Source organism: Nyctibius grandis, chromosome 5 (assembly GCF_013368605.1).
Source record: "Nyctibius grandis isolate bNycGra1 chromosome 5, bNycGra1.pri, whole genome shotgun sequence".
Lineage (NCBI taxonomy): Eukaryota > Metazoa > Chordata > Aves > Nyctibiiformes > Nyctibiidae > Nyctibius > Nyctibius grandis.
In genome coordinates, this window is record NC_090662.1 from 467,193 (window position 1) to 492,663 (window position 25,471).

The 25,471-nt window shown below is 54.0% G+C and overlaps 1 protein-coding gene across 1 annotated transcript in view; it reads left to right on the forward strand.

Moving 5' to 3' along the window:
• SHANK3 (SH3 and multiple ankyrin repeat domains 3) overlaps nt 1–25,471 on the forward strand; it is a 316,192-nt gene that overhangs the window by 189,293 nt on the left and 101,428 nt on the right. Inside the window, exon 13 of the mRNA XM_068400530.1 lies at nt 14,492–14,567. Within this exon, the coding sequence (XP_068256631.1) occupies nt 14,492–14,567 (76 nt within the window). The remainder of the gene's footprint in view (nt 1–14,491; nt 14,568–25,471) is intronic.

The following is a 25,471-nucleotide window of genomic DNA, read 5'->3' on the forward strand; positions in this document are numbered from 1 at the left end:
ACTTAGTCTTTGACACTTCTTCTTTTTCTGGGAAAAGAAAAATAATTTTAAGGGTGGAATATACCCCTCTTGTATGACGGGGACACAAGTTACTTCCTTGGTACCTACGGGTGGCAGTGGAGGTGGTGGAAGTGTTATTACCACTGCTTCCCATTGTGGAAGGGCTTTCTGAAGAAAGAATTAGGAGCTTGAATGACCTTTTGAACAAGAAATGAGTTTCTTGTGTAAGAAACGTTTTGAAATTGGAATAACAATTGTTGGGTACTTAAATTATTCACAAGTTTAACAGTGAGAGGCCTGTCCGCTCCCTGTCTCTCCTCATGGCCAGCGTAGATATTGGAAGAGCAGATGGTGTAACAATGGGATTTAAAAAAAATGGCTAACAAACATCTCTGTTTGTGAATCATCCCTTCAGTGTTGTGTGAGGGAGTCAGAAGGATTTTCCAGCCTGGTACATCAGAGGCACCAGAGCGCATCACCACGGAGGAGGATGAAGTGTTGGTGGGCATCCTTGGCCCCAGTGGTCTGAACCTGGACCATGTCGTCCCGAGCCCACCCTGGGCCTGCCTTCCTTCGGAGGGCAGGGCTGGCTCTGGCTTGGGACGGGCAGTTGTGAAGTCGTTGGCTGTTCGTTGGGTAGAGGGCACTGTTGTTCTTCACTCCTCTCGGATGGCAACCTCAGGTGATGCAGATGCGTAGGGTGCAGAGGAGGAGGAGGATTGTGGAGGATTTGGTACCTTAATGAAATACAGCTCTCTAATTTCCTGCAGTGGATTGATTGTCTCCCTCCTGGAGGGCTGCACCAGCCTTTGGGGAGGTCGGCTTGCTTTGTTGTGGTACCCATTTCATAACTTCATCTCTGTGTGTCCTGCATGTGAAGGGACGAGTTGTCTGTTCCACCTTCTCTTGTACTTTCCTGGTACAGTACGGAGCCTGCCTTGACTGACAGTGACCCTCCTCTGGGGTGGTACTGAGTAACGGGGGGTGTAGCCTCATCCGCAGGGAGACTGGCCGGGGTGCAGAGCGGTGGCATGGAGCTGTAGTGCTGCAGCTGAGATGCTGTGGTGTCCCCCGTGGCCATTTGTACGGGTTGGGTCTCGGTTGTAGGGGTTCGCCTGTAGCACCCACGTACCTTGTTGTAAGGAAGCAGTCATTGCTTGTGGCAAATCCCTTGCTTTTGAAGAAGGACTACACTAGGAGAGGAGGTACAGACAGTGGGAAGCAAAGAAAATCAGGCAGATGAATTCCCAGCGGTGGAAAGGAGAAGCCCTGGCTGAGCAGGGAGCGCTGGGTCTGAACACCGGCCCTTCTGAGCAGCTTTTGAGAGTCCCTGCAAGGGGGAAGGAGCTCCTGAGGAGGCACCTGCCTCGGAGCAGCAGGTTGGGAACCAAAGCAGCGCCAGCCCAGCGTCGGGAGCGGGAGCCCCGTCCCGAGAGCCCCCGTGGGAAGGGTGGTCCCTTCTTCCCAGCTCCTCGACGTGGCAGTGCAGAACCATCAGCGAGAAGATGGACACGCAAACGCTGCGGTGCAGCCGCGCTGGGGAGTGGATCCGCACCTCGGCACGGCGTGACGAGCACCCGCACGTGGTGATGAGCTCGGAGGCGGCTTTCCCGGGGCATGCCGAGAGGCAGCTCGCACGCCGGGAGCAGCGCAGGTGCTGCCGACGGCCCTGTGTGACTCTGCGTTTCTCCTGCTGCCTTTGGGTTCAGTGCCCTCCTTCAGCCTGGGCGCTGCTGGTCCTGGACTGAGCTGGAGCGCTGCTTGGGCTGCTGGCCACCGAGCCGTCGTGTGCGGCCCAGCCAGCGTGCACTCCGTGCTCAGGCTGTGCTCAAGCTCCGAGCTTGGGGCAGGAGGAGCGAGGGAAGCGGGGCAGCAGGAGCATGGAGCAGCCAGCGTGGATTTACCACGGACAGGCCGTGCCTGGTGGCCTCTGCAATGGGGCAGCTGACTCTGCGCACAAGGAGGGCGGTGGGCGTTGTACGCCTTGGCTTTTATCAGTGCCTTTGACACAATCTCCTGTGCTGTCCTCACAGCCGTGTCCTTCCACACGAAGAGTGGTGGTATGAGTAGATCTGCAGCCCAAAATAGCTTCCTTGTTAACGTTTCCTTTGTGTCCAATTCTGGGCCCCGCACTTCAGGAGAGATGTTGAGGTGTTGGAGCAAGTGCAGAGGAGCGCGACCAAGCTGGGGAAGGGTCTGGAGGGTCTGAGCTGCGAGGAACGGCTGAGGGAGCTGGGGGTGTTTAGCCTGGAGAAGAGGACTCTCCTGGTTTGGCCCAAACCAGGCCAATTAGTCTTAGAGAGACCAAGGTCACTGCTAAATTCCTCACTGCTTACGAGTGAAGAGCCGAAGGGGGGTTGCACCTGCAGGGAGGAGCAGACAGGGCAGGTGGCCCAGAATTGACCACCGAGGTATTCCATCCCATACACATCATTCTCACTTTCCTATTTATCACTAACCCACCGCCTCCTGGAGGTGGGGCCCAGGAGGGACGGGCCCTCCTGTCTCCCACTGATTGGTACCAGCTTTGCCAATTCTCCAGTTAAAAGCCTGCAGGTGTGGTGGCAGGGGGAGCTACTGCATTTTCCCCTCTGCCCGTGCTGGGGCGAGCAACTCTGCCTGAGGAGGATTTCCAAGCTCTCGATCTTGGTTTTGTATATATTTGTATATATTTGATTATTTCTATTATTCTTATTATACTCTTTTTCATTACTATAGTTTATTAAAACTGTTTTAACTTTCCAACCCGTAAGTCTCTCTCCCTTTTCCCTTTCCGTTAGGGTGGGCGGGGGAGAGGGTTAACAGAGAGCGTCTGCCACCGGGTTAATAGCTGGCCCAGCTTTAAACCGTGACAAGGAGGCTCAGAGGTGACCTTAGTGCAGTCTACAACTACCTGAAGGGAGGTTGGAGCGGGGTGGGAGTCGGCGTCTTCTCCCTGGCAACCAGCGCTAGGACAAGAGGACACAGCCTCAAGCTTGGCCAGGGGAGGTTCAGGTTGGACATGAGGAAGCATTTCTTCTCAGCAAGGGTCATTAGGCATTGGAAGGGGCTGCCCAGGGAGGTGGTGGAGTCCCCATCTCTGGAGGGGTTTAAGAGAAGCCTGGCCATGGCACTTAGTGCCCTGGTCTAGTTGCCATGGTGGTGTCAGGGCAATGGTTGGACTCGATGATCCCAGAGGGCTCTTCCAACCTCAGTGATTCTGGGATTCTGTGACCTGTTATATTGCTGCTAGTGTTGGGCTTCCTCTCTGGCTCTGCTGCCTTCAACCTTCATCCCCTTTGTTTCTCTGCACTTTCCTCCTGTCTTAATTAATCTGCTGCTCTGCTGGCAGCTTCCCCTTGTGGTCAAGAGTGAGTGTCAGCGTTATGAACAGCCCAAGGTGCTGCTTAGGTTTAGAGCTAGTATTTCTAAGATTTGCTGATTTTTCCGCTTCTCAAAGTGTGAACTTAAAAGTTTTGACGCTAGATTCACTCCAGATTCACTTTTCCATAACTTTCCCAGTACAGAACACTTCATACTGGTGTATGAAGAGTGGATTCGTGGCCTGGTGTGCAATAAGCCAATTGTCACACACTCAAGAGAGACATTATTTGTGTCAGGTGCTCGGTGGGTTCCCACAAATCAAGCACGCCTCTTGTGAGTCTCAGCACCTCTTTTATGCACAAAGGATTACATGAAATCATCCCTCTGTTTGCATGCCTTACTTCTCATTGGTTAGTGTATCTGATTGCAATTAACAAATATTCTTAGTCATTTCTCTATGATCTACACGTGCTCAGGGGAAGGGTCTTCATCTGGGCAAGGGTCTCTGATCTGTGGGTGTGATGTTTAGTGTTGTAACGAAGGTGGTTCAGTTAAGGACGCTTCAATCCCTGCTTCCTTTGCCAAGTTGGCCGTGTTCACGAGGAGCCTCAATTAAGTCTTTATGTCTTTGTTCCGGGCCCTGATGTTCCATTAAATGTTCAAAGTCAGTTTCTACGTCCTCTTCCTAATCTTCATCTTTTGGCTTTAACTTGGCAATTGTTTATCGCTTTCAGAATGAGCTCAGCCTGCACAAGCCGTGGTTAACTTTTAACTGGGCAATAAGCACTGGGTAACTGATGTCATACTTAGCAGCAAAGCCATACGTGTGTCATGAGTAGTTTAGTGGTCAGGTTTAGGTGCTGCAGATGTTCTGGGCATGAGCTGGACATCCCTGGTCCTTAGTGATGGGTGTAAGAGCAGTGGGGTCAAGGAGCAGTACAAAGTACCGAGCTGGCCCGCGCCGGTGACGTATGAACCTCTTATCACTCCTTGGCACTCTCAGCCCGTTTATCTCGCTTGCACTGTGTCTCCAAGGGGTAGGGATGTGGTTGTCTTAGAGCACTCTTAGGCTGACATTTGAACTGTGCCGGCTGCAAGGGAATTTGAAGTACAAAAAAGCAGATGCCTTAAGTGGTTTCTCCTGGGTTGAATTGTTTAGGTCTGTAAAAGGAAAAAAAGAAAGTCTGTAGCATTACTTAATTTAAAAACCCCACATCATGGCTATTTGGCCTCCTGCAGGAAGAATATGGGCTCAGCAGAAGAGTTTTATTGACCTTACAGAGCGTAAAGACCAAGAGGCTCCCTGGAAGGGAGGTTTGCAGTGGTGCCCTGGCAGCCTGGGAGGAGAGCGGTGCTGGCTGCGGGCTCCGGGGGGGAGTTCTGAACTCTGCGTCTCTCTTGTTTCAGCAAAGCTCTGGTCTGCACAGGGTGCACTCGGGTTTATCTGTACCTTATTCCAGCATTCCTGACACAAGTCAGTCCTTTTTGTGGCTGTCTGGACCCTTGACCACAGGCTGGTTGTCTCCAGCTCTGTACATGTTCTGCCGGTCCGTGGGTGCTGTGTCAGTGGCCGTGGTTTGTGTCTTCTGGTTGTCTTTGTTTCAGGCTGATTTATGTTTTGTTCATTTCTGGCACTGTTTGATGTTAGCTCAGGCGGTGAGTTAGAGGTTCTGTCTCTGTGTAAGCAACTGTATTGTTATTAGTTGCTAATATCGAGGGAGGGGATTCTGCCCCTCTGCTCCGCTCTCATGAGACCCCCCTGCAGTGCTGCGTCCAGCTCTGGGGCCCAACACAAGAAGGACACGGAGCTGTTGGAGCGAGACCAGAGGAGGCCACGGAGATGCTCCGAGGGCTGGAGCCCCTCTGCTCTGGAGACAGGCTGAGAGAGCTGGGGCTGTTCAGCCTGGAGAAGAGAAGGCTCCAGGGAGACCTTCTAGCACCTTCCAGTGCCTGAAGGGGCTACAGGAAAGCGGGAGAGGGGCTTTTGACAAGGGCATGGAGTGACAGGACGAGGGGGAACGGTTTTAAACTGCAAGAGGGGAGATTGAGATGAGATGTGAGGAAGAAATTCTTTGCTGTGAGGGTGGTGAGAGCCTGGCCCAGGTTGCCCAGAGCAGCTGTGGCTGCCCCCTCCCTGGCAGTGTTCAAGGGCAGGTTGGATGGGACTGGGAGCAACCTGGTGTGGTGGAAGGTGTCCCTGCCTGTGGCAGGGGGTTGGAACTAGATGGTCTTTAAGGTCCCTTCCAACCCAAACCAGTCTGTGATTCTGTGATTCTATTAATATCTTCTGGTGCCCTTCTGTACTGTGCACTTCCCGTTCTTTCGGTAGCTCAGCAGTCTTAAAGGCAATGGATACAAATCCTTTCTGTATCTAGTTCCCTGCTTTTCTCAGTCAACTTTTTCATTTTTTTTTATCTTCTGGAGCTTGCAACAAGTGTTTGTCCAGCTTCAGGCTGCTGGGCAGGTGGTGGATGGTGGAGGCCTCTTAATTAGGTGCCCGTCCTCAGAGCTGGCTGGACAGTCTGAATCCCAACGTGGGGGTGTGTGAAAATGCCCTTGAAGTTTGCTCCAGGAAGCTTTTTGGTTCAGGCAGCTCAAGTTGCAGTGAGAGTGTTCCCAGCCTGGAGGCCTTCGGTAGTGCTTGTCGTGCCATTGACCACGCAGGGAACGTGGGTGGTGTGGGGGGTCCTGCGGGGCCGGGCATCGCCCCGTGAGGCGTGGAGCATCGGTCAGGGTTAGGTTCCCCTTGGGCAACCGAGATCTGCTCTGTGACTTTGTAATTGGTTTGTGATAGGAGCTCTGAAGGTAAAACACGATGCAGCGTTGTTAAGTTCCAGGTGACCCATCTGAGTAATATCAAAATTAGCAACTGAATCAAATTATTAAATAACCAAGTTATTGGGGTTAACATCTACCTCAAGATTGGCTTCAGTCTTCCATGCCATAACTACAAGAGTAGTCCCCACTCATCCTTGGAACACTTGCCAAGGATGATGAGGATGATAGAGTGTACCAGGGCTTTCAGAAAGCTGTTAGTAGGCTTTCTCAAGTCTGCTTTTAAAAGTAAACTGGCTGAAGGATAAAAAGCAAAGGGCAGAAATAAGCAGGCAGCTTCTAGAGCAGGTGGAGCTTGCCAGTGGTGGGCCACAAGACTTTCCAGATGAGAAGAGACTGAATTAAAAAGAGGCAAGTGTGAGGAGTCAGGAGAATGCGATGGGAGTCTGAGCAAGTACGGAGAAGCTGAGTGATTTCTTGTTTGTCTAAACGTGAGAATTATGGACAGTCGATGAAATTAGGGAGCAAGGTTAGTGCCTGCAAAGCCTCCCCACCACCATCCTCCTGAAAAGCCTTCGCCCAGACCCTTCCCCTGGCACGTCACTGTGGGGACGGGAGCGCCCCGGTCTTTGGTGCCAACCCCAGTTCTGCTGCAGCAGGAGTGCAGCGCTTGAGACGGGCAGCCAGAACCACAGGTGATCCTCCCCGGAGTTGCTGTGGTTGTAGTTCCTGTGCTGCCTGCAGTGTCACCGTCCTCAGTGGCCCAGTGGTTGCCCACATCTCCAGCATCTCCACTCTCCGTGGCTGGCACCAAGCTCCAGGTTGGCTGTGCCGTCGTGGGGGTTCCTGGCTTGGCAAGGAGCTTTCGCAGGGGGACAGACGTCACTTGGCCTCTTCCCCTCTTTGCTCTTCGTGGTCCCCTCTCTTGGCTGGGTGTTGGGACAGCACTCTGCAAAGAGCAGCTTGTCACAGGGGCGTGAGTCCCTCGTGGGAAGTCTCCACTCTCTGTGGGCACTGCTGGGTGTCGTTTCAGGACCTCTTCGGCAGGATGCCAGGTTTCTTGCATCTTTGCACGCTCTGGGCAGTGTGAACATATGTGTCCTTGGATGTCTGTCCTCATATAGCTTCTGTTAGAGTGACCCTGTCCATCACTGAGGTCATAACAGACCCTGCCACGGCCATCTGGCACTTCCCTGCCCCTGCTAAAGCCTGCACCGCTAAAAATAGACCTCGCACCACAATCCAAGAACTTGAATTCCCTTTGTGTCCCTTACTTTACTCTGATGGTCCTGGCTGCTACTTGAAGGTCTAGTTAAGCTAAGCCTTTAGGTCAGGAGCCAGGAAAATTAGCTGCTGTGGGCACAAGATCACACTGAAGAGGCATTCCCATTTTCTTCTGTCGCCAGATGACCCGGCACAGTTCACCCATAAGGTGTGCACCCTCGGGTAGCTTCAGCTGTGTCTGCATCCACGCACCCTGTGAGCCCCAGAAGGGACAGGACAGGCTTTGGTTAAGATCCACCTCATAGCCAGGACTTCAGTGCAGGCTGCCCTGAGGGTTGTGGCACTAAAACGTCCACGGGCCTGGCCACGGTTGTCCCTTCAGTGGGATCCTTTTGACTCGGGAGCCCTTACTCTGCTAGAAACACCCAATTTTTGATGTGGCTGTGGCCCTCTGTGGTACCGGTTCCGTGTTGAGGACAGATGCAATGCTGCATCCATAGGAGGGTGGCAGTTCTGTCCACGTGCCCGGCACTGAAGGATTCAGCCTGTTGGCACGAGTTGGCACTGGGCGTGCTTCAGCGAGCTGGGTTGTCTGCGTGGAAGGTTCCTGCAGGCATCTTTCCCTGGAAGACGTGGGGACATTGGCTCTGTCTGCAGAGGGCAAGGGTGGGCAGCATGGATGTGAGTGAAGGGCGTTTGTCCCCCAAGAGAGACGCAGGTGGCATGTGGGGAGGTGGGTGTGCGTTTGGCATAAAGGGTTTGGTGTAGGTTCAGTGGTGTAAAAGGGAGATGTGTCCTCTGGAGGGTAGCTCCTGCCATACGCCTCAGTGGAGAGCTTTGCTCTGCCTTCTCAGTAACCTCCTCCCGTGTCCAGGGGCACGGCTGTTCGGTCCTCCTGAAGCTGTCTCCTCCTGGGCACCGGGCAAAGCCCCATGGCCAGCAGGGCCGCCTTGGTCTCACGGCAGGTGGCTCCTGCGATGGATGAGCACCTCTCTCCTCGGCTTCACCCGGCGCAGGTTGCCCTGGTCCCCATGAGGACACTTCTCTGCCGGCTGGTTGTTGGTCGGGCACAGGAGAAGGAAGCCCCGTAACAGGGCAGTGTGCCACGCAGATGGCTCCTGCGGGCTCCTGTCCCGGGAGGGGACACGGCGTGGGGGCGGTGGCGTGTGCCAGGTGGCGACGCAGCGCAGTGACCCGGGCTGGCGGCACCGACGGCGTTACGTGGGGCTTCACACTCGGGCAGGGTCCCTGTGCTGCCGAGTGCCCTGTTTGTGTGTCAGGAACCCCAACCAACCCGTGCGGGGTTATGGCTCTGGGGCAGCAAGGAGGTGGCACCTCCCAGGTCCCAAGGAGGTGGCACCTCCCAGGTCCCGAGGAGGTGGCGCTGGCCAGGTCCCAAGGAGGTGGCACTGCCCAGGTCCCATCCGTCCCAGCATCCGTCCCAGCGTGGAGGTGATGGTGCAGGACTGGCAGGCTCTACCCTAGGGTTTGGCTGTGGAAACCCTTGGCACAGATGATGTGCCCCGTAGGTAGCTAGCAGCCTGTGGGAGTTCCTGATCCTCTTGGACTTGTTTTATATCTCTTTAAAAAAACCCCAAACAAAAGAGCAAACCAGAAGAACAAAACCCGTTCTGGGGCTGTGTTGTCGTCCCCCTGCCCCGGTGCTGCGGAGGAGCTGTGGGTCCCTCCCGAGGGACGTGTCCTGCTGAGGAGTTCGTGGGGAAGGTGTCTCCGGCGTGAGCAGTCTGGGGAGCCGCAGCCGGTGCTTCCCCGGTCGCTGTGGCCGCCGAGGAGGCTGCGGATGAGCCCACCTGCCCGGGCACCCTGGCCCTGTGCTGCGGGAAGGCGATGCCGAACAGAGTCCCCCCGCCGAGGGCTTCGGGCTCGGCCAGAAACGACTCCAGCTGCCTGGGTGGCACTTCTGGAGATACCTTTATTTCAGAAGTGTTGATAAATCCACGTGGAAGAGCTGTGGAGACCTTCTGCTGAGCAGAACCTCCTGAGGCCCCGCTCTGCTGCGTGTGCTGGATCGGCGTGGTGGCTGTGGGTGATGTCCCTGCTCCTCCTGGGCTGCAGCCTGGCCATTACGTCCCCGTGAGAGGTAATGCATGGGTGCTGCTCCCCGACTCGGAGTTATTTGAGAGTAAACTTTCATTTTATTTGCATTTTTTCAGTTACAGATGAGCTAAGAACTCTAACAAGCATAACTATTGCAAGTATAACTCATAAATTAAGGGCAAGAGGGACTAATGCAATTATCATCTCCTCTGTGCATTCGCGTAACGCAGGCCAGAGTGTCACCAAACGTAGCACATCTTGGATGTAAATTGTTGTATGAAACTAAGAATGATATAGCAAGGCTTCTAAAAATATCCCCTCTCAGAGAAAAGTGTTTGAACTTCATGGGATAAAGATCAGTCATGGGGAAGGCATGGATTAGTTACCCGTTCTGCATAAAACAGTGATACCACAAGTCACTGAGCAAAGCTGTTCTCGGGCTTTTTGCTGTTCTCACTCGGCAGATCCAGGTGCCGCCGGGACGTGGATGAGTTTGTTCTCCTGGCAGCCCCGTGCGGAGGGGAAGAGTCGTGCTTCAAGGGTTTCCACGCTCGCTTGCACTTGAGATGAGGCTCCCAGCCGAGCCCCTGCCCAAAGGGGACCCGCTGCTGCCCCGTGGCACTGGCCGGTGGCCACCGCAGCTGGCGACAGAGGTGATGTGCTCCGGCGTCTCGCCTGCTCCGTCCCCTCCTCACGTGGAGGAGCACCGGGCTCCCCTCTGGCCTCCCCCTCAGCGTAGTTCAGCATTTCTTCAGAAATAATCCCCTTTCTCTTCATCCCCGGCACGCTGCGGCCGCCCCAGCCAGATTGGCTGCCTGGCACGGAGCCTGGAAGAGGCTTCGGTTGTGGTGGCATCTGCTCATCAGCCTCCTCCGAGTCAGGTGCTCAGGAGCACGGCTTGGGACGCGTGGGTGGGATCCGCGGCGGGCAGCAGTGCTGTGTGTGCCCAGGACGGGGGGCAGCAGGGACGGGGGCTGCAGGGCCTCGCTGCGCCAGGGCCGTGCTGGGGCACCGCAGCTCTCCCAGCTCCGGAGCACTCTGCCCGTGGCCCCGGTGCTGGCCGTACCTGCGGGGCAGCACAGCTCGCCCTTGGCACGGGGAACAGCAGCCAGGCTCGTGGTCCAGCTCCTTGAGAGGCTGAGACCACCCACCACTTGTCACCAAGAGCAGCAGCTGAGCGTGGTGGGGTCTCTTCGGGGGGGTGAGACAGCAAAAAGCAACGAGTCGGTGCGTGAGGGATCGCTGGGGCTGAGCCGAAGGGCACGCGGCCGGTGGCCGTCGGGGACGGGGCGCGTTGGGACGGGGTGGCTGCAGGGCCCCCTCTGCTTGGCTGGTGTGGGGATCTTCTGCCCGGTCACCTCTGAGGATGGTGGCTGTTGAGGTGCTTGTTGTGACGCAGGAGCAGCTGGTCAAAAATAAATGATGAAAGAGAATTAGAGGCGCGTAAATCTTGCGTTTAATAAGATTAAATTGAATTAAATTGAATTCTGAATAGTATTGAGAAATGTAATTCCAACATTCTGTAGAAACAAAAAGGCAGGTTTTCACATTCCAAAAGAGTTATTTTTTCTGTTTGCCACCCAACGTTGGTGCTTGAGAGGAGAGAGGACGGGGACAGGCTGGGTGCTGGTGGGAGCGGCCCCGGGGCTGTGTGTCCGTCCGTCCCGGCTCTGCCCGCTCCGTTTGTGTGCGAGCTGCTGCTCCCCCACACCCTTCTCTGCCACGTCCCGACCGCTCCGGGTCAGCCGTGGGACGTTAATGCTCCGGTATTTCTATCTGACGTGTTAGGCAGGCTCACCTGGACAGAATGGCGTTTCAAAGGCTTTCCAGAGGCAGCGCACGGAGCAGCCCCAGCCCGCGCCCTCCGCGTGCCCCTCCTGCTCCCCAGGCCGCGCTTCTCCACCCTTCGGTGTTCCCCATCCCTGCTCGTGCCCGTCCCTCGGTGCTGCAGCGCGTGGGGACGAGCCCCCGCCGGGCTGCCCCCCTGCCCTCGCGCTCCCTCTCCTCTAAATATAGAGCCTCCCTCTCCACCCAGCGCTTCGCCCCTCGCCATCCATCAGCCTCCGTCCCCGGTGCCTCCGTGACGGCTCCATTAGACACGCGCCCGCAGCTGCTATATTTAGGAGTCGGAAGGGAACGGGCCTCGGGGCTGCGGACAGCCCATAAATCCAGCTCCGGCACCGAGGCACCGCTCTCCTGTCTGGAGGGAGATGGGCAGAGGTGTTTGGAGATGAGGCAGCAGCGTCCTGCCCGCGCGGAGGGAGGCAGGGGGTGGTGAGGTGGAGGCAGAGCAGGCAGGAGAGGGAGGAGAAGGCAAGTGTAGAGTCCTGCACCTGGGGAGGAATAACCCCACGCACTGGTACAGGCTGGGGGCTGATCTACTGGAGAGCAGCTCTGCAGAGAAGGACCTGGGGGTTCTGGGGGACACCAAGTTCCCCATGAGCCAACAATGTGCCCTTGGGGCCAGGAAGGGCAATGGTGTCCTGGGGTGTGTGAGGAAGAGTGTGGGCAGCAGGTTGAGGGAGGTTCTCCTGCCCCTCTACACAGCCCTGGTGAGGCCACACCTGGAGTAACTGTGTGCAGTTCTGGGCCTCCCAGTTCAAGACAGACCAGGAGCTACTGGAGAGAGTCCAGCGGAGGGTACGGAGATGGTCCGAGGGCTGGAGCATCTCTGCTGCGAGGAGAGGCTGAGGGAGCTGGGGCTGTTCAGCTGGAGAAGAGCAGACTGAGGGGGGATCTTATCAATGCTCACAGATACCTCAGGGGGGTGTCAAGGGGATGGGGCCAGACTCTTCTCAGTGGTGCCCAGCGACAGGACAAGGGGCAACGGGCACAAGCTGAAACATGGGAAGTTCCATCTGAATGTGAGGAGGAACTTCTTTGGTGTGAGGGTGGCAGAGCCCTGGCACAGGCTGCCCAGGGAGGGGGGAGTCTCCTTCTCTGGAGATATTCAAACCCACCTGGACGCGACCCTGTGCGACGTGCTGTGGGTGACCCTGCTTGGGCAGGGGTTGGGCTGGATGATCTCCAGAGGCCCCTTCCAACCCTTGACCATTCTGTGATTCTGTGAACCGAAGCCCAGGCGTGTGGGGCTGGGGGCAGCGAGGGGAGAGGCGAGGCAGGAGGGGGGTGCCTCTGGGCCGCAGCAGCACCCTCCCTCCCACACAGGGGGCTGAGGGGCTGCTGATGTCGCTTGCTGAGGAGCGTCTTCACGTGCCATGAGGCGGAGAGGGTGGATGTGCTCCCCATGGCTGTGGTGACCTGCGGGGCTGTGCCACGCCGGTGCCTCCCGGGACCCTCCTTCCTCCCCTCACCCATGTCTCGTACATCCTTGTCAGGTGTAAAATGTGTGTGTGTGTGGGTGCCAGCTTGTGCACAGGCACGACTCTTTACGGCACGGTGCTGTGCTCATCAGTCCTTAACATCTCCACTCCTTGGCACAGCGTGTCTTTCTGCTGGTAAGATTAATTCCTTGGTTCTTCGAGACAGTTCTTCCCAGGACTGCAAGGACGGGGCGTGGACGACCACCTCATCGGAAGATTCACGGGGAGCCCTCAGCCCCCCTTGCACCTTCAGGCTCCAAGAGACTCCCCTCCGGGTTAGGTAAACACAGCAAGGCTGGGGCAGCACGTGGGGTCACCAGGGCTGCTCCCCGCGGGGTGACATGCGGGTCCCCCACCCGCAGCGCCCTCGCTGTGTGCGGGGGTGGCTGGGGGGTTGCTGTGCACACGCTTGGTTTGGGGGGGTATTGCCAGAGCACCTGCGTTAATCTCTGCGGTGCTGCGTGTCCCGTGCCGGGGGGTCTCACCGTTTTGCTCACGTGCCCCTTGGTAAAAAAAAATTAAGGATGCACCCCCCACCCCGTACCCATCCACTTCCTTGTGAATTCTGTGCCCCCACTGCTCTGCTGATGTCCTGGGCTTGCTGTAAAGCACGCGCAAAAGTAGAAGCTAAAAGTAGTGAGATAAGGATGGAGCGAACACCTGTTAAAAATATTGTAAAATTTTATTAATGGTACAAAAAAGTGTTTCTTCCCCGCTCCAGTGGGCTGTCTGGCGTGCCCCAGTTCGGAGCCCGCGGCAGTAGGAAGCTAAAAACAACCAAACCCAAAAAAGCCACACAAGAGGGTTGGAAAAGCAAGAGTCGGGGTGGAAAAAACCCCAAGTCTGTGTTGTCAATAGTTGCCATTCTGAGCTCCAGCACAGGTGAAAACAGGTGGTTATTTTGTGTTGTTCCTGCTTTGAGCGCAGACAGGTCCCTACTGAAGAAAAAGGTGTGTCTCTTCTAGACTTTACTCTTCTTTCCTCTCTTGTTCATCCCCCTCGTTCATTGCTTCTTACCCGACTGCCCTCGTTCTGGTGCTTAAAGCCCTGCCCAGTTCAGTCCAGCCCAGAGCCTGGCTGGTGCTGTAGCAGCAGTGCTGCGAGCAGCACCGAGGGCTTCACCAGAAGGTGGTGCCAGCACAGAGGAGTGGAGGTGCCTGATGGTTGGGAGTCCCATCACCCTACCGTGGCCGTGGGTGAGTTGGTTCGGTGTGACGTGCTCAGCTGGATCAGTGCGAGGAGCCAGGTGCTTTCTGCAGCATGAGTCTCGCTGGGTCTGGTGCATTCCTGGGTCACGCAATAAATTCGGTTTTGGTGGTGGGATGCAAATTCCTTCTGTGTTAGGAGAATGGGAGCTGAAATTCTCCTCCATCTCCCTGTCGTGTCTCCTCTTAAGCCATTAGCTGTGGCATCTCTGTCCCCTTAGCCATGTGTCAGGCCGCTTCCTTCAGCACCCAGCAGCCTGGGGGCCCTGGCACCGCTCCGGTTGTCAGCCTCACAGACCAGGCTGGCAGCTTCTCTGGCTTCTTCACGCCGCTGAGGCAGGCAAGTGAACTTGCGACGACTCGATGTGGTTTAGAAGTTCTAGCAAAGCGATCTCACGTTCACAGCAGCTGTTTGTGTGGGGCTGGACACAAGCCTGCATGGGACTGATCACATTGACACGTGCCTGCACACAGATTACTATTGGTTATTGATAAATGCTTGCCTGAAAGCAGGGCTCACTCTGTGCACACGGTGGGGAAGCAGAGACAACGGGGAAGTGTTCCTGTAACCCTCAGCTTTGTGATGTGTCTCTTTTCTTGTAGAAACCAGAGAAGACAGAACAAAGCGTCTCTTCCGACATTATACTGTGGGCTCTTACGACAATTTCACCTCTCACAGGTAAGCGTCCGCGTCTTCGCTTTGTGATGATGAGATTAATTTCCATGGGGAAAGTCTCTCCTTCCCCTGACACAGCAGTATACGTTGTTTTAATTTCATGGGAAGGAAACTTTTCTGGTTGTTTTGGTCAATTCAATTATAAGTCCTAGATAAGGCTTAGGTGGATAAATCATCAAAGGTGCAGGGCAGTCTGGCTCACATCTCAGTAGAGGAACAACAGTTCTGGAGGATTTTTTGGTGTGCTTCAGGAGCTGAAGAACGTGCGTTGGGTGCAGATGCAGCGTTACAGCTTTGCTCTGGAGGGGCGAGGAGGAGGATGCTGGTGCAGGGGATGGCAGTGGCAGCACGGAGCGCTGGCGGGGCTGCTCACCAGGGCTCTGTGTATGTGGCGATGGAGCGTGCTCACCTCGGCGTGGAGACCGACCTGGGGGAGCACGGTCAGGCTCGACGGAATCAGCCATGAAAGCAGGGGTGATGCTGCTGTTTTGTGCTTGGTCTTGAGCCCGTGTCGCTGGTGGGCACGTTGGTAGGAGGCTGGGCTGTGGGGATGGGTCTGCTGGTTGGTTTCAGGAACACGTGTTGGGCGCTGGGGCTCTACCCTCTGAGGGGTAGACGTGGGGTTGCGCTGTGGGACGCAATCTCTGCTTGCAGTCAGGCTTTAGTGCTCTTGAAAACTGTTGGTCGTTAAAGTAATTGGATGGGCGTTATTGCTTGTGATGTGACAGGAGCAAATTGTGAGGATTCATTATACAAACCCGAAGTTATCATGAAGTCTTGGAGCTTACCAGCGAGGCAGCGAGCGTGCTCTGGTTTGCTGAGCTGCCCCCGTGGGTCTGAGCACTCTTTATGTAACGTGTGTAACTTGTTTTGATTTTCAAAGATCCTGTGACATGCTTCGTCGGGGCTGTTTATATTCTTAACTGATCACGGGGCAAAAGAGAAAATGCTGCTATGACTCAGAAAACAGTAAGGAAATAAAACAGAGGGGGGGAACGGCCTGTTTCCACCGTGGCTGAACGCTACAGGGAAGGTCCGTGCTGGAGTCACTGGTTGCTCTTGGTCTTAAAGGGCAGGAAATAGGTCAAAATTTGTAGATGAGTCAAAATTACCTTCCTTAAGCAGAAGAGGAGTAGGTGGCTGGGATTGCATCAAGCTGGGCTGATAAACAGTGTGATAGTGAAATAAATTTATTTTGGCACATGCAAGATAACACACACCCGAAGGAACACTGTGAGGTGCTCTTGCCCATTAAAGATTTTTCAGCTCTTCTTAATGGCTTAGGAATAAAGATCTGACATCACTGTGGAAACATCTTCTTCAGCACTGAGGTGTTCAAAAAGTCAGACAAAAGAGTAGGTCAGAAAATACAACTAAAGCAGTTGTGAAGGAGGGTCGCTGGTGACGCTGGGTGCTGGATGCTCAAACAGCAGCTGAACACCAACACAGAGAAACAAGAAGTAATGCCCATGGGGAAAAAAAACCAGTAGCAATATTTCATATTCAGCGAAGGTGTTGGACTGCCTTCTGCTCAGGAGCAAGATCTGGGACTTGCTTTGATTCCAGTCCAAACCTGCAAAAAGATTTTAATGTTTGGAATTGTTACGAAAGGAAAAAAGAACATAATTATTAATGTCTTTGTATAAATCTGTACTATACCCACCTCTTGTAACCTTCATGCAGTTTTGGTCTTTCAGACTTATAAAGTAATACTTGAAAAGTTGGCAGAGAAAACTAACAGGTGCTCAAAACTGTGAAACATCTTCCGTAAGAGGTGAGACTAGATAGACTGAGACTCTCAAGCTTGGAAAATGGTGATGAAGGAGAAGGGGTTTGGTAGAAGTCCATAAATGTGTGATACAGAAGAGGTGAACCAGAGGTGGCTGGTCTCTGTCTGTCTCTGCAAGAACATGAGGTGCAGAATCACAGAGTCATTTAGGTTGGAAAAGACCTTTAAGATCGAGTCCAACCAAGTGCCACATCTACACGTCTTGACACAAGGACGTGGAAAGCGACAGGAGGAGGAGGAGGTTCTCCAAGGTACAGTTAACCTGTGCAACTCCTTGCTAAGTGCCACACTGAGTGCTAAAAACTGGCAGGGGTTCAGAAAGCAGCGGGGCAGATCCGGGGGAGAAAAGTTCTTTGCTGGCGTCTGGATGTGAAGACACCAGCTCCAACTCCGGGACTCGGTTATCGTCCAGGAGCGGAGGTGAGGAGTGTGTGGGGGGAGACATCGCTCTGCTCTCGCTCTGCTCTTCTTTCCCCGTCGTGTTCCTGGGAAGTCAGGAGGACACTGGCCTGGCCTGGTACAGCTCCCGTGAGCTGTGGGTGAGGTGGGCTTTTTGCTGAAGCTGAAAGAGAGGTTTGCCGGCCCTACAGGGAGCAGATTTCAAGGCATGGCCTTCTCCTTGATGTCCTCTGCGGCGGCTGAAATGGCTCTGTGGCCAGGCACCTGGCCAACAGTGGTCCTGTTCCCGGGCTCTGAACTCTTCACTCCACGATGGAGCAAGCCTGGGCATCTGACCTGGATGTCTCAAGAGCAGATTTCAGCCTCGTCAGAGATCTGCATGGCAGAATTCTGTGGGATACCATCCTGGAGAGAAGTGTCCAAGAGAGCTAGTTGATATTCCAGGACAACCTTCTCCAAGCTCGGGCATGGCACACCCTGGCAAGTCAGAAATCAGACGGGGTCCGCAGGAGGCCTGCGGGGATGGCCAGGGAGCTCCTCGCTAAGCTCAGGCACAAGAAGGACGTGTACAAGGGGTGGAAGCAGGGAGAAGTGACCTGGGAGGCATATAGAGACACTGCCCAGGGCCCCGCCTGGGGCTGGATCTGGTGAGGGGTGTGAAGGGAAATGGGAGAGGATTCTGCAAGTGACAGCAGCAAAGGGAAGACTACAGCAAGTGTGGGTCCACTGCTGAACGGGGCAGGGACCTTAATGACGAAGGACAAGGTCAGGCTGAGGTACTAAATGCCTTCTTCGCCTCAGTCTTTACCGGTAAGACCAGCCTTCAGCAATCACTGGCCCCTCGGACCAGAGGGGAAGTCTGGAGCAAGGAGGGCTTGTCCCGGGTAGGGGAGGGTCAGGTTGGGGAACATTCAACCAAAGCGGTTCTGTGGTTCTATAAAAGCAGGAGGACGGCCGCTCTGGAGCACACTGCGGGCTCTTCAGGCCACTATCGTGTGTTGCCCAGTGGCCAGTGGCAGGTGCTTCACGCAGTTATGAGAACAGAATAAGCAACCCCAAACGTTATTCCTGCCTGCAGCAATTTTCTGCTCCGTCTTCCTGAGCCAGAGGCAATGTCTTTGTGTTTAATAGCCTTTAATGGATCGTTACGCTCTTAATTTGCCCAACGACATGCAACTCGAGTGCTCTTATTCTCTCTGCTGAAACAGAGACGGAGCTGGGATTGGCTTTGGTGGCGACGGTGAGACAGTGGTGGTGCTGAGCAGGGGGGTGCTGTGTCTTCTGCTTCTGCTGTGTCAAAATACCGTGTGGTGACAGGGAACGAGAAGGAAGTTCCTTAAAGCATGTAGATGTGCTCGTCGTTCAGCCGTAGGTTGCTCTGTGATGTGAGCAGCTGCTGGAGCGAGCCACCCCCCGCCCGGCCAGCAGAAGACATCCCACGCCGGCGGCACCAGGTGGTTGCAGAAGCACCATTTCAGCAGCAGCTTCTCTGCTTTGTGTGCTGGGGTTCAAACCGTGGCCATTGCCACAGCACGGGGGTGGTGTTGGTGGCTGGGCTCGCAGCGTGGGGCTGAGCCCGGGGGGCAGAGCCGTGCCCTCGGGGGTGCGAGGGGCGTCTTGTCAGCGTTACGGGGTGGAAGGGGAGTTTGGAGTCGATGGAGGCAGCTCGGGGACGTGGGGTGGTGGTCAGGAGTGTCCCATGAGGATTCACGTGGTGGTTGTGGGATTGCCTTAATAAATAGGGTAACAAAAGGGATTTTTTCCCATTTTTTAAAATATTAAACGTTTGGGCCAATAGATTCCTTGAGAGCAGGAATTAAGAGCTAAGGTGCTGTAAGGTCGCTGCAGCAGATGGATTAACTGAGTTGCAGGGGAGTGCTTATTCCATCACCTCTGCCTTCAGCGGAGGTCTCCAGCGTGGGAGAAGATGAACACAATGACAGTGTTTGAGGAACAACTTAAAGGTACTTGAGAAAATTACACACAAGTGACTTTAGATTTCAGGAGGAGCCTTTGAAACAGTTGCAGGTGTGAACGGATGCGGTGGAGCAGGGAGCGGCATCCCCCCAGCTGGGCTGCAGGGAGGGCACGGGATTTACTCTCTTTTGGCTTAGTAAGGTGAAAAGAAAGGCACGACTGTATGTAGTGAGGCAAACAGGGAGAGAAGATGAGCTTGTTCTTAGCTGAAAGAGGCAATCCCAAGGGGAACCGACTTCCCTGATGAACTATGTTAAGGGAAGAGATTAAAGTGATTGGAAATTAACTCTATAAAATTAAGAGTCCACATTCTACATGGCACAGCTGGGAAGGAGAAGAATTGGGAGCAATAAACAATTTGGGATTTATTTTTTTTTATTATTCAATCACAGGGATTAGCTGACCATGGAGAGAGATTACAGCTGTGGTATTCACCAGCCATCTGGATGGGCCTGCCCTCAGAGGAGAGGAAGAACATGAAGAAGTCTCTAAGCAGGGATTTCCGTGCCCTCAGATGCTGTGACTGGCCAAATATGTCGAGGCACAGAATTACAGGATAATTTAGGTTGGAAGGGGTGCCTGGAGGTTTCTAGCACAACCGGTTGCTCAGAGCAGGGCCAACTAGATGAGGTTGCTTTGCCTGTCCCCACGGTTGGAGGTCCCACAGCCCCCTTGGACCCATGTCCCAATCTTTGTTTCCAGGGTGAAAAAGTTTTCTGTATATCTCATTATAATTCTTGTGCTTCAGTTTGTGTGTGTTGCCTCTTGTCCCATCCCTGTGCACCTCCACGAGTCTGCCTCTCCTCTGTACGGCCTCCCACGAGGTGGCTGCAGGTGGCAGGAGGTCTCCACCACCTCTCCCCCAAGCTGAGGAAGCCCAGCACTCCCAGCCTCCCCTCGCACGCTTCAGCCCCCATCTGCTCGGGTGGCCTGAGCAGATCAGGAACACAAGTGATGGGTAAAATCACCTGGAAATCACCGGGACTGCACCCGTAACTGGCTGTTTGTCCTTCCCGCCGGTGGGCAGGAGAGCGGTACCCGGGTTTGCCCCGCTGGGTGCAGTTCAGTGGCTGCTGTTTCCTTCGCCAGGGGAGGGTCAGGTTGGCCATTAGGAAGCATTTCTTCTCAGCAAGGGTCATTAGCCATTGGAAGGGGCTGCCCAGGGAGGTGGTGGAGTCACCATCTCTGGAGGGGTTTAAGAAAAGCCTGGCCATGGCACTTAGTGCCCTGGTCTAGTTGCCATGGTGGTGTGAGGGCAATGGTTGGACTCGATGGTCCCAGAGGGCTCTTCCAACCTCAGTGATTCTATTGATTGATTCTTCTCTAGGTCCTGTTCAGGTCCCCCCTCTCGGCAGCGTGGCCGCAGCTCGTACTCCCCTGTCAATACCGGCATCTTTGCCGATACCAGGCCCTGGGATGTGCCGTCCCCGAGCACCTCCTCTGCGCACCGGTCTCCTGAGGCTGTCCGTGCTCCGGGGAGCCCAGGGCCGCGCAGGCGGGGGGACGTACGAGCAGGGAGCTGGTGCCCGTTCCTCCAGACACGGCCAGGTGATTCCATCCCAATGTCACTCAGGATTTCCTCGAGCTGTTCCGTGGCTCTGAGACAACGCCTTCAGTCTTTCCATTCTGCAGCTGATTTGTTGGCTGGTCGTGCCTCGTCCGTCCCTGGTGCGCGGTGAGGTGAGGACTGGCACTGGAGCGTGCTGGGCGGGTGGGACCTTCCCCGAGTTCCCATCTAGGAGGCAAACGGCGGGCAGCGAGTTGGACGTTGAGTCGGTTCTTCCATCGTTCTGTCCCGCTGTGACTAATTAGCGCGCCCGGAGAGGAGCCGTGTCCCAGGCAGGGCTCATGGGGGAGGCGCAGGGGATGGCCGGGCAGGGCATCGACAACACCCCTGTGAAAGGAGTGTCGTGCTCAGGAGCGAGGAGGGGGAGCGGGTCTGTGACAGATGCGTTGGTCAGGTGGTGGCAGCTGACCCGGAGAGGTCCCAGCTTTGGCGTCCTGCAGGACGTGGGTTTTGCAGCGGCCGGCCCATGGAGCTGGGAGAAGGTGATACGCCGTGGGCCAGCGCAGCCTCCATCGCCATGGCAACAGAGGTGTGGAGGGAGCAAATCAAATCTCGTCTTGAAAAGCCGCCTGTGTAATCCCACTTGTCACATTAACGTGCCTTCAAAATAGTCTTTTAAGATCTGTTGGCGAACGGTGTCTTTGGGGACCGCTTCCCTCTTTCACGTGGAGTCTCAAGAACATCAAAGGGTAAGAGGGGAGCTCCCCCCGACCCTGTGCTTTCCTCAGCAGGGCTTGGGCTTGTCTCCCGTGCCAGACTGCTCCACCTTGTCTGAAATGTGGGATCTCAGAGTCGGTGGGTGATGTGGGGCTCGTGGCCTGGTTTAGACAAGAAATAGGACCAGGTGATGATACAATGAACTGGTGGCACAGAGTGCAGCCGGCCAGCCCAAGAGCTGGGAGGAGAGGTGCCCAGGCTGAACAGCTCCAGCCCTCAGAGCTGCTTATGGGTGGTTACAGGAGCGTTGGGAAGGGGAACTGTTCCCTAAACCCCGTTCACGCTCTGCTTTAAGAAAATGTTCAGGAAAATTGGTTGGCAGGTCCTGGGAAACCGCACGAACAATCTGCACAAAATTATTTGCCAGGTGCAGATGAAGTTAGTGGGGTTTCCCTTCGGTTTTTCCTTTCTTTAGCAGCTGAGCAAAGGGTGCCGTGCGCCAGGTCGCTGCCATGAAGGTCGCTGTAGGGGAGATGCTGGAGCGAAGGGCTCGTGGTGGGGTGGGAGGGATGCACGCAGCGTCCTCCGCGTTTGTCAGGAGGCTTGGTCGAGGGAACCGTGTTTTCTGCAGCGCGTTTGCAATGAGTTTTGGTGGGGTACGAGGTGGAATACAACCAGAACTTGAAAGAGGTGACAGCTGGCAGAGCTGTGGGTCACCGAGCAGCTCGTCTGGGACTAAAGTCTTTCTGGCTCCTGCTGTCCCTGGGGTTGAAGGTCTTTGGAGCACGTACGTGCTGAGCGATGGTTCCCGTGAGGCGCTGCGCTCCCAGAGGCTTTGGAGTCGGGTGGGTAGCGCAGCAGCAGCAGGGCAGCAGCTGATGACACACACAGGATGTCAGGAAATAGGAAAGAAATAGAAAGTCTCCTAAAAATAGCGTTGTACTTCCATGTAAATGCGCGGTGAGACGGGCTCTTCCTTGCAGTTGGAGTTTACCCGTCTGAATAAAGAGAATTAGAAAAGGTTCAGAGGGAACCAACAAGGGTCACCCAAAGCACGGAGCACCTTTAATTTGAGGCAAGGTTAAAGAGGCTGGAGCTCTTCAGCTCGGGGAAGAGATGCCTGAGGAAGATGTGACAGAGTTTTATGAACTCGTGAGTAGGCAAGGAGAGGGTGAACGTGGAACAATAGTGATTTCTCGGTACAAAGGAACAAAGTGGCGCTCTGTGGAATTAGCAAGCAGCAAGATTAAAATAAAACAAAGTACTTTGTCACACTGCAGGTGATTAAATTGTAGAATTTGTTCCTACTGCATGTTGTGGAGGCCAAAAATATAAATGGATTAGAAGTAAGAGTATGAAATTACTGAAGAGTGAGTTTGTGACCAAGAGACACTGTGACCTGAGCAGGGGCTTGAGATGAGGCATCACAGAATCACGGAACCGTTTGGGTTGGGAAGGACCTTTAAGATCACCGAGTCCAACCCTTAACCCAGCACTGCCAAGGCCACCGCTAACCCATGTCCCTCAGCACCACATCTACACGGCTTTTAAATCCCTCCAGGGACGGGGACTCCACCACTGCCCTGGGCAGCCTGTGCCAGCGCTTGACAACCCTTTTAGGGAAGAAATTGTCCCTGATCTCCAATCTAAACCTCCCCTGGGGCAACTAGAGACCATTTCCTCTTGTCCTGTCACTTGTTACCTGGGAGAAGAGACCGACCCCCCCGCACTACACCCTCCGTTGCAGTTACGGGCTTTCAGAAGGGGGAAGGTGTCACATGGGTGGATACTGGTCTTTTCTTCTGTTTCTTCTACTCTTTCCTTTGCTGTTTGTTACTGACCATTACTCACAAACGGGTGCTGGTGTCACCCTTCATGTTTTGCAGTACCCATCCTTGTATTCTGGTTTGTGAAAGGACATCAGGTGGAAGGAATGAGCCTCCCTCTGTACTTAACACTGAGTGCAGTTGGACACTCAAGACTAACTTTAAAAAAATTAACAAACCACCAACCACAAAAAGTCACAAATTGCACAGAGGGTGTTTTCTTGTTCCTTCATGCAAGGTGGAAGAGTAAAACAAGTTCGGCCGTGTTGGAGCCTTTTCATTTCTTCTCGGCCAGCTTTAGAGATGGACTGACTTGGGTCTTTGAACATTTTACAACCATTAAACTTAGTTGGTTTTCTGCCATGGTGCAGTTCTTTGGTTGGGCAAGACACAGGTGTCTTCTCTGATGCTGCACTTTGTGTAATAGTTTTCTGCCATTACTGACTGGGGGAGAGGAGAGGCTTTTGTCATCTGTCATTAGTGAAGAAGTTCATCTCGTGTAACTTCAGACAGTTCAGGATCTGTCTGCCTGACCTTGTCGTCAAGGTCCTCTTTATAGTAAGCAGTAGCAAAAGGGGACTCGTAGGTGCAATTAATTTCCATTTAAAACAATCATTTAAGTCAGATGAATCATGACCTCGTTGTGCATCCTTTGCTCCATAGGATATGAGGGAACCATGGGCGTGCTGGAGCACATGGAGGCGTGTGCGCCATCACTGTCAAAACTTAGGCAAGATGCATCCTCCTCTAGGTGTTGGCAACAAAAGGTCTGCATTTAACTACCCAGTTAAACCTGGTGGTTTGATGCAGAAAAATAAGGTCTTCCACAGCAAAATTCATCTGACTTCAGGCACGTTCCCTAACACAACGTGACCCATCCCCTGCAATCACCTTGCACCAAGACTTGCTGCCGCTGTGGTCCCTTCGCCTGTGTTGGGCCCCAGCGCTGTGAACGTCTCCAGTGTCGTTATTGTTATTTACTGACTTGGAGACCTGAAGGAGCAGAAGGGAAACCTGCAGCCCCTGTGTTACCTTCAGCTCCCCAAAGCATTTGAGCATCGAGCAGGCATCACCCTCCCCTTTTCTGGACAAGAACACTTGCATGATGAGGGACAGGAGCCATGGCGAATGCCCTCAGTGAGTCACTGCAAGTGCTGCAGATTTGGAGGCAGGGTGAGAATTCAGAATCATCTTGACGGATAGAAACTATTGTTTGAAAACGCTGAGATGCAGCTCAGGAAGGAGAAATGCAAATTACCACAGTTGCAGAACAGTAATCAGCTGCGTGAGCGCAGGAGAGAGAAGGATGGAGGAGAGGTTCAGCAGTTGTGAATCCTAAGCTGAACATCAATTAGCAACGTCAAGATGCTGTAAAACCAAAGGTGATGATGGGGTATTCAAAGAGGAGCCCAGCAAACATCCTCCTTAGCTTGGCTCTGGGAGAGGATGAGCTGCGCTGCTGCGCTGAGCGGGCGCGTGGTAACGGTCTCCAAAGGCATAAACTGCAGAGGTGGGATGGGCTCTGCACCTGCCTGACTGGGACGAGAGGTGATCGAAATGAAATTTTAGCTGGGCGGTAGGAGAAAACCTCTAATTAGGAGGGTAGCAAAGATTGTCTGGGTAGTTACTGAGAGGTGTCGCGTTGGAAGATAAAGAACATTTTAGACAAGCGCCTGTTGGGAATGTTTTGGTGTGACGGGTTCTGCACGGGGACAAGCCTTCTGACAGTCCTTTGCAGACTGAGGTTCCTCTGGTTTTTGCTGTCATTCCTGTGCTGAATGTCGCCCGTGCTTCACCAAGTGTCCCCTCCTGACAGATGGGGCTTCGGGCTGCGCCAGGCCCCGCCAGCCTCGGCGGCCGTTCGCTGGGTGTCGTGAGGAAAGGGAATCAAAAGTATTTCTTCAACATGACCGAATGTTATTTGTATTCTTTTCCAGAAAGCAATTAGAAGCAGGTATTACAGGAGATTGTCACATTCGGCTGTGTCATCATCCGCAGAAACTAGAATTATGAAAAATACTGCAGGTTCTTACAGTATCTTCTTAGTGAATTTTGGTGGATTTTTCTTTTGATCAGAATCTGCTGGTTCTTGTTCTTCCAGGCAGAAGATAATCAGATCATTATAAACAAATGAAAATTTAAAAATGGTGTCCAGTGTTCTTTCCTCTAGCAGTTCTTCAGCTCGCAGTAGTTCAATTAAATAGGTAAGAATTAACAAAAATGTTTTCTGTTTTGATAAAATACGAGAAGGGGCAATTACATTTAATTTGACTTCCTGTGTATAACAGCCCATTAAATTTTACCTGGATACTGTATTTGATTGCAATTTGATTATTGATTTGGACATGGCACTTAGTGCCCTGGTCTAGTTGCCATGGTGGTGTCAGGGCAATGGTTGGGCTCGATGATCCCAGAGGGCTCTTCCAACCTCAGTGATTCTGTGATTCTGCGATTACAGAGACTTCTCTGGAGATATTCAAACCTGCCTGGACATGACCCTGTGCGACGTGCTGTGGGTTACCCTGCTTGGGCAGGGGTTGGGCTGGATGATCTCCTGAGGTGCCTTCCAACCCTTGACCATTCTGGGATTCTGTGACAATCCCAGCCTCCACGCAGCCTGGTCCTCTCCCGGGCGCGATCTGGAGAAGCAAGAGTCTGCCACTTTCTTGACGCGCTGTTCCATGTTCAGTTG